The following is a 9044-nucleotide window of genomic DNA, read 5'->3' as shown; positions in this document are numbered from 1 at the left end:
TTACTTAAACTATAGTAGATGCTATAAACAATTTTCTTCATCTGTTCTTTAGAGTTACCTTTATTATAATTCATAACCTATTTTCATCTTAAAATTAAAAGCTTATAAAATCATTAAGTAATATTTTTCAATTTTCTATAACTATTATAATTTATGATTAAAACCTAATTAAATAAAAACAATTATTTGTTATTATATTATATTACTGTAATTATTTAGGACTTTGTAGAAGTTTAATTTTACTAATTAGGTACATTTTATTGATGATAAATTAATTATTAAAATATACAATTTCATTTATTAAAATAGGTACAAAAGTAACAAAAATTAATCAAAAACAAATGGGACGTTGACATTTCAGTTAATTGTTGAAGTGGTATTGGTATGAACAACAACCAGTGTCTATTACGTATTTAGTATTTACGTAGGTATACCGAAAAAAACTAAAATAGGTTAATGAAATAACTTTTGCAATTTTACTTTGTACTAGCTAGTAATTGTATACAAATTTATAAACAGTTGTACTTTAGCCTTTTGGTACTGAACAGGACTATCCAGCTATAGAATGTAGATGGTATCTAATTTTTAATAAACATTTTACTAAAGGCCGTGTTATAAATACTGATGGCAGATGGGCATCGAACAGAGAACGGATGGAGGGAAAAATTCTGAAGTGTCATCGTGATTTGAAATCACGGGTTTAGGTGAAGTCGTGAAGATAAAAAACATGATTTAAGATAATTAAATCTTAAGTCGAAAATATCTTAAATATCGTTATCACTTATCAATAACAATCGGATGTTATCAGCAGCTGCTGCTGATGGGCATAATATTCGATTTCGCATACAGTATGAACGTACAGTCGGTATTTAGTATTAACTATTTTGTCGATTGTATTTTTACGCAATCGCGGTAATAAATAAGAATTGCACTTTAAACGACTTGGAACGATAGCAATAATTATTATACATTTATTAATTTATTAATGGTTTATTGTGTTGTTTCACCTTGATTGGGCTAGACAGGTTAATTTGATAACTTATCTGTGTTGTTCCCGTTCGAATCTTATACCCCGCCACCAAAGCCTACCAAAGAGTTTTATTATTATATACATAAAAAGCCGGTCACGTTTACAAAAATATCTCTGGAAACATCGAAAACGGAAAAAGAAAAACGTTACCACATTCACTCAGTCAGCGGCGCTCCGGTACATACGGTCGATTTTTGTCGGGATTACTTTTGGTACGACGCCGAACGACCAAACGCTCATCTGATTTGCCAGCTACTTATTCGATGAAAATCGTTCTTTCTTGATACATAATTATATTAACGAACTTTATTATTATTTTCTATCACCGGTGTATCTGTGTGTGTGTTTAGTTTCGCATCTCGTCAAACGTCCTTACAACCAAAACAAACGTGAGTATCAAATGAAACTATTTTTGTAATCATATTACAGGTAATAATACACTAATACCTAATTAATATAGCATAACATATATTTTATACGCAATGCTCGTCTCGTCTTGGCGCTTTCAAGCGGGCAATCTGCGAATTTTGTATGATGTATCTGTGCCATCGTGGTATATTGGTGTTACTCTATGTCCTATGACATTGCGGTAACCTTGAGACCGGCTAATGATTTTTCCACCCATTTGATATTGGTACATTTTTAACGGATTCTAAATATTAAATACTAATTAGGTACTTTGTACTTATATAATCGTCACTTGCCATCGAATCAACGTGCAGACTGCACATTGCACACTCGATACTCACGCGTTTTACACATCGTTTTAAATTTTTTTATTTCGTTGAGTTTACTAATTATTTTTCTCCCCCTTGCGGTGTTATTCGTGTTTAAATGCACCGTGTGTCGACAATCGTCTTGCGTTTCGTGACGGACAGCTGTGTAAAACATCGAGCAGCAAGGGCCACAACATTAGCCTACAGATTTGGTTGCTACTCAAAACGCATGCAATCCAACTACGTTGCACCAATAGAGGTGTATAATCCTAAATAAAATGTTTGATTCATAGAAACAAAATTGGCATCTACTGATCCTACCTGTGCTGTACTCAGTATTGTATCTATTATAGTTACTTGTAAATCTGCTACAAGAAGTGCAGCTTATGCTGTTGTTTGATTTTCATTTTATTTTTTCATGAATTTACACTTTTGGTTCATTCTTTTTTTGTATTCCTAATTTCTATTCCTTCTCAAAATATGTCTGTAGACTGTCAGATAGTAATACCTACCAGATAAATGTCGTGAATCATCCATATTTCAGTTATAAAAGTTTTTAATCGCGCATTCATTCAAATAAAGTTAAATTTGCTTCTGATAAATATTTTGTTAAATGAAAATTTATTTATATAAAATTTACTGTAGGTATAATATTATACTTTTATAAATAGTTAATCCCTAATAGTTATAATTATTATTAATATAATAGGTACACCCATTGAATAAAGAATATCAATTACATATGTTAAAACTAATTAAGTTCTAATACTACAGACCCTTTGGTAGGTTTTGGTATTCTTAAAACAATTGCAATGACATATTATAATTTATTTTACGTAACGTGTAAAACTTTGTTATATGCCCATGTCATATTTTATTTGCTTATTAGAAACATTTTACCTGGAAAAATATAAAATATAAAATTATAGGTATTACCTATTTATTAGCTTTTAAAATTATATTAGGCTTTGATCTCGAATAATCCCTATATTATAATCTAATAAATTAGGTATTGACCTTGTACTCTACGACTGTACCGTCTGTATCTACCTATTAATTAATGATAATTAAGCTTGATCCTAGAAATATCAAGTGTACCCAGCTTATCTCTACAGCAATATATTTAAATAACTTAAATTTAAATTAATGTATTTTATGATATTACATTCAAATAATTTTAATGGTTTCATGTACTATTTGAATATTCTTTAATTATGAGTGTAGAATATTCAAACTAAGATATACATTTGTTTTGAGATGTAACAAACTGAAATATTAAAATGTATTTTGCATATTTTTTAGGTCAAACACTTGACAAATCTTAGCAATTTCAATTTCATTTCTAGCATAATATATTAATATGTATTCGTTTTCATGTTTTATTTGAAGTAAATGCACTTCAAAAGTTGACATTATTTAAACATTTTTACTGTTAAAAGTCAACCGACATGTACATACAGTCCAAATTGTTTTGTTAACTTAGTGAAATGAAGATAGGTGATATTTGGTTACACCAAACTTAAAATTTAATAAATCAAAATGTTCAATTAGAAAAATATAAAATTCATTAAGTTTAAAAAATTATATTCATATGTCAGAAACAAAAAGAAACATGGGTACTGATGATAAGTGGTGGTAAATAACTGATGGTTCCTTAAATTTAAATATTGCAAGTTGTAAAGCAGGTTTCATAAAGTCAAATGTACAATAATTATTTATATGTCAAATATAAAAAGTTTTCACATTTTAATTTTATAATAATGCCTTCGGTAACTGGCTTAATATTATTTAGAATATAATTTTCAAAATTGCCAAATTGTGTGTTATGTTATTTGTGGTCTTTCAACTATGTATTTCATAAAATACTTATTTGTTTTAATCAATGTAGTAACCTAAAAGGTAGTGAGTCTCAATAACTTATGTCTAAAAACAGATATAATTTTAAATAATTACTCGTAGATACCTACTATAAAATATTAAATTCAAATACAGAAACTAATACCTACGTTTTTAAATTTTATTTTAATATTCTTAGCTTATTAATCTAATAAAGAATTCTGATTACTAAATACTAGGTTCAACTATCAATATATTAAACTTTAGAATACAAACTGTCAGAACATGTACAATGTATGCAAAGTCTTTAATGGGAGGTTGAAAGACAACGTGTTTTATTTTGGCAAAGCTACAATTTTTTTTTTTTTTTTTATCAATTGTGAAAACTAAAATACCATTTGAAAACAACCTGGCCTTGTGCTTGACATTTCTGCAATTAGACCTGATTGTTCTACTATGTTCATTCAATTTTATTTTATTGTTGGTCGTTATGCTACCACGTTCAAAAACCATAGATCAAAATTGTACAATTTTATGATGAATAAAAGTTCTTTACATACTAGTTATAATAAGTTAACTTGGCCAGTTTTCAGCAGTCAACCTCATAGAGTCTGTTTAAATTATTCAGTTAATTTAATTAATAATTTTCTATTAAAATTGTTTTATTTTAGATGGCTACCTCACAACTATCACATGATAACACTACTACTCACTTGGATTATATGAGCTCCTTAGACATTGATGTTGAAGCACAATTCGTTCGTCTGTCTGGTATCATTTGTACTATTGGTAAGTTTTAACACTTCTAAAGTAGTTTTAAATATGTTTAAACCGCAGAGGCAATGTGAAAGCAGTTACCGCAGCATCATCAGTTAAACCCGAAAATAAAAAAAGTAGCATTAAATAATATTTAATAACTTTTATATCTTCTAGGACCTGCTTCGGTTGCTGTGGAAACACTCGAGGAGATGATTGACGCTGGCATGAATGTTGGTCGCTTGAACTTCTCTCATGGTTCACACGAGTATCATGCAAACACAATTAAGAACTTAAGACAAGCTGCTGAAAATTATGGTAAGAAGATTGGTGTTTACAGCCCATTGGCTATTGCACTAGATACCAAAGGACCTGAAATAAGAACTGGCTTGTTGGAAGGCGTGAGTTAACTTAATTTAAAATACATTTTTATATTATTTTAATTTTGTGTAATCAAATTTTAGGGTGGATCAGCTGAAGTTGAACTTAAGAAAGGCGAACAAATCAGTTTATCTACAGACAAGGCATTTGAAAACAGTGGTAATGCCACCAAAGTGTATGTTGACTATCCTAACATAACCAAAGTGGTGAAACCAGGCAACCGAGTTTATGTTGATGATGGTCTAATATCCTTGATTGTCAAAGAAATTGGTAAAAAAATTAAATCAATTATTTACAATTATAATTATAATTCAAATGTAACCATGAAAATTTAATTTTTTTAGGCAGCAATTTTATTGTATGTACCATTGAAAATGGTGGTTCATTAGGCAGTCGTAAAGGTGTTAATTTACCTGGGGTACCAGTAGATCTACCAGCAGTATCTGAAAAAGACAAAAGCGATTTGAAATTTGGTGTTGAACAAGGTGTAGATATGATTTTTGCATCATTCATTAGAGAAGCTGCTGCTATTAAAGAAATTAGAGAAATCTTAGGTAAATAATGACAGTGATTAATATGTATAACAATTAAATCAATGTAACTTATTTAATTTTAATTTTAAAGGAGAAAAAGGTAAAAATATATTGATTATTTCAAAAATTGAAAACCACCAAGGCATGAAAAATTTGCAAGAAATCATTGAAGCGTCTGATGGTATTATGGTGGCTCGTGGTGATTTGGGTATTGAAATTCCACCAGAAAAGGTGTTTTTGGCACAAAAAGCTATGATTGCCCGTTGTAACAAGGTAATTAACAAAAAAAAAAAAACTGACGTATAATTTATATAAACTATACAGAGTGTCCCATGAGGATATACCCATTAGTCGTAGAGGGGGACTCGCCGCCCGGTTAAAAATCAGTTTTTCAACGTTTTATCTTATTAAAAATCATGAGATTAATGAAAATAAAATGTTAAAAATTCACAATTGTCATCAAAATAAACTTTATTAAATATGTATCTTTATTTTTTTCAAAAATTAAAAAACTAATTAATATTTTTAACTTTTTACCAAAAAATTTAACTTAACTAAAAAATAAAATACATGTAGCCTTTGTTTATGTGAGTCTAATAAAAAACACAGATTTATGATATATTTAATCTCAGGAGATATCACAATGGGTAAACCTTTGTGATACACTCTGTATAAAGGTGTCATTCAACAACTGAGACTGTTACTGGATTTTGTTATGTTCTGGTATCCCACATAAAAAAATTATGATGCTTATAAATTTTTTAATTTCAATGATTTAATTAATTAATAATTATTAATTATAATTAAATAATAATACATAAATAATTGATGTAATTTTATTTTTTTAATGTTAATTTTATAATCTATTAAATAATTGTTACAATTTGTGTTGCATTAATAGGTACAATGTATTGCAACTTACATTGTATTTAATTATATGTCAGTTTTTAAATAAATATTAAACAATAATATTTTTCATGTAATTTTGGCAACCTTCTTAAAAACTTCTTAAAATATTATACTGAACTATAAATTTTGGATTGTCTTATTTTCCTGTCAATACTAAAAATTAATATTTTTAATTTTTATTGAGTTGTATTGGGTATAATTCTAACACTTTATTCACATATCTATTCTTGAAATATATATAGGCTGGCAAACCAGCTATTTGTGCAACTCAAATGTTGGAGTCTATGATTAAGAAACCTCGCGCTACCAGAGCAGAATCATCTGATGTGGCAAATGCCATTCTCGATGGAGCTGATTGTGTCATGTTATCTGGAGAAACAGCTAAAGGCGAATACCCATTGGAGTGTGTACGTACTATGGCTACCATCTGTAAGGAAGCTGAGACAGCCGTTTGGCAGAGACAATTGTTTGCTGATTTATCTTCTGCTGTGAGTTCTTAAAAGGATAATAATAAAAATGTTCATTTTCTAATTATACATTTTCAAATTGTTTAAGGTTAATTTGCCTTTGGATGCTTCACACACAACTGCTATTGCTGCCGTAGATGCAGCTAATAAAAGCAAAGCTGCTGCCATTGTTGTTCTTACAACATCCGGCCATTCTGCACATCTCATTTCCAAATATCGTCCACGTAGTCCTATCATAGCACTGACCAGGAATGCCCAAGTTGCCCGTCAATGTCACATTTATCGTGGTATCCTACCTTTGTTCTATAATGGTAAATACATAGATCTATAATTATTGCTTACATGTTGATTTCAATAATTTAAATTGATACATAATATGTATTGTCTACAATATTGAATTATTTCAGAACAACCATTAAGTGATTGGTTGAAAGATGTGGACACCCGTGTAGTGCACTCCATTAAGTTTGGTAAGGCCCGTGGATTCATTAAAACTGGAGATCCAGTGGTTGTCGTTACTGGTTGGAAGAAAGGTTCTGGATATACCAACACTTTACGCATTGTGTATGTACCTGAACAAGAAGATTTTTGTTTTACATCTAAATAGTTTATATGTTATCAAAAAACACGGGCACTAGGTTTTAATATTCAAAGAGATAATTAGACTAAACTTTAAAAGCTATTAGTTACAAACAAATGTATTCCATGATTATTTATTGGTTATAACATTATGTTATTAAGTTCTGTTTATGTTGTGTCTTCAACAGGAAAGATTTTAATTTTACTACATTTTCTGGTTTTATTGCAGTTAAAAATGCTTAAAAAGTATACTAAGCCCAAATTCATTATAAATTATGAATACATTTCATGAATATAAATTTCCATTATATATTATTTATTTTTAACTAGTATTTTTAAACATTAATTACAATTTGCTTAAAATCTTTTATTTTCTGCTAATATTTATTTAATCTTTATACTTTCGTTTTCATTACCTAGTCATGATTTATATAAAATGTATTCAATTACACTTGGCATACAATTGTAATGTGCTTATATTATCATTAAAACTAATCATATATTTGCTTTTGGCCTATATTCATTTCAGGATTTGCTTTGGTTTCTAAGATCTAATTATACATAAATGTATTGTATGCAACATTATAACCTAACGCTTTTATTATTAACTTTGTTGTGCTTATTTTAAATTCTTCTATAAGTACATAGGCTATTATAGTCTATATAATATATGTCTGGACATAAATACATATTATAATATTGGGTCTACAGATTGATTAATTAATTACTTATGATTAATTTATTATTTGCCTTAAGTAATTTTACAGGTATATGATATGTATTGAATATCAGCTTTTAAGAACTTCTGATCTCTTGGTTATTGAGTAAGAATAATTTTTGGTGAACCATTTTGCAATGTGAATTTAAAAACTATGCTAACCTTAAACCCTGCTTAGAATAATACATTTTTCCGTATTATAAATATATTATGCTAATATTTAAAAAAAAAAATATTATTTTCTTTTATTAGTACCCTTTAGATAAATATATTTCTTTCAGATGATAATATTGCAATATAGCTTTTCGCATCAAATTTATGGTATATTTTGTACTTATTATTTATACTTTTAAATATTATAATGCTTTAGAGTTAAAAATTACTAACATTATTTAAGGGAATATTATACTTTAAAGGCGCATCATACATATAAATGTTTCAATTTAGTGACATTAAGAACTTATTGTTTTTTTGTTTTCAGTAACGTGGAATGAGGTTCTCCAAAATTGGCTAGTATATCGTGATTAAAAAAATAAATTAAATAAACGTTTTTATAAGAAACATCATTCCGTGTTATGTTTAGAAGATCCCAAAATTGAATTTGTCTAATTATGACCTGTGCAATATATTCTAACACAAATACCATAGTAAATTATTAATGTACCTACTATATTCTTTTGTATACGATTTTTTTTTTTTTCTAAAAACTCAATTTTAGGTAAGTGAATATATAATTGTATTTGTTTTTATAATAATTAATAACATGGATACATCAAACAACAAAAATAAAACTGTCTTTGTTTATTTATCTGCTCTAATAATATTTTTTATTATAGAGCACTTGGTGTCGAGTCTCTTAAAAGAGTTAGTGAGTTACTATTCTACTATAATAGTTCTAACCTAATGTATACTTGGTGTTGTAATGTAATTTGTTTGAAGTATTATCATCATCATCATCGACTAAACTACTGCTGGTTTTCAAAGAAAGAGAATTGGTGATTAAACTAAAGATTAAATGTATCCCCTGGCTATACGGGGATCTCCGGTAACGAGACTGTAGACTCACTGGTTAGATCGACAGCCTCCTTATGCTGTCCCCCAACCAGCACAATATCCTAG

The 9044-nt window shown here is 28.4% G+C and overlaps 1 protein-coding gene across 2 annotated transcripts; it reads left to right on the top strand.

Moving 5' to 3' along the window:
* The first annotated feature begins 1122 nt into the window (after positions 1–1122).
* On the top strand, positions 1123–8716 carry LOC107162502 (pyruvate kinase-like). 2 transcript variants are annotated; one of them, XM_015509445.2, is made up of 10 exons: positions 1123–1419; positions 4254–4371; positions 4516–4739; positions 4803–4989; positions 5064–5273; positions 5344–5525; positions 6404–6649; positions 6717–6939; positions 7036–7192; positions 8407–8716. In XM_015509445.2, exons 2-10 carry the CDS (start codon positions 4254–4256, stop codon positions 8417–8419), a joined length of 1560 nt encoding a protein of 519 aa, XP_015364931.1. In that variant the 5' UTR covers positions 1123–1419; the 3' UTR covers positions 8420–8716. The 2 variants fall into 2 exon arrangements, with proteins under 2 accessions (XP_015364931.1, XP_015364930.1); XM_015509444.2 differs by lacking the exon at positions 1123–1419 and adding an exon at positions 1758–2005.
* The last annotated feature ends 328 nt before the right edge of the window (positions 8717–9044 follow it).

Source organism: Diuraphis noxia, unplaced genomic scaffold (genome assembly GCF_037042655.1).
Source record: "Diuraphis noxia isolate RWA-SAM2 unplaced genomic scaffold, SU_Dnox_SAM2 contig0002, whole genome shotgun sequence".
In the NCBI taxonomy this organism is placed as follows: Eukaryota; Metazoa; Arthropoda; class Insecta; order Hemiptera; family Aphididae; genus Diuraphis; species Diuraphis noxia.
The sequence above is the reverse complement of the archived record's forward strand: the minus strand, read 5'-3'. Positions and strand labels throughout refer to the sequence as shown.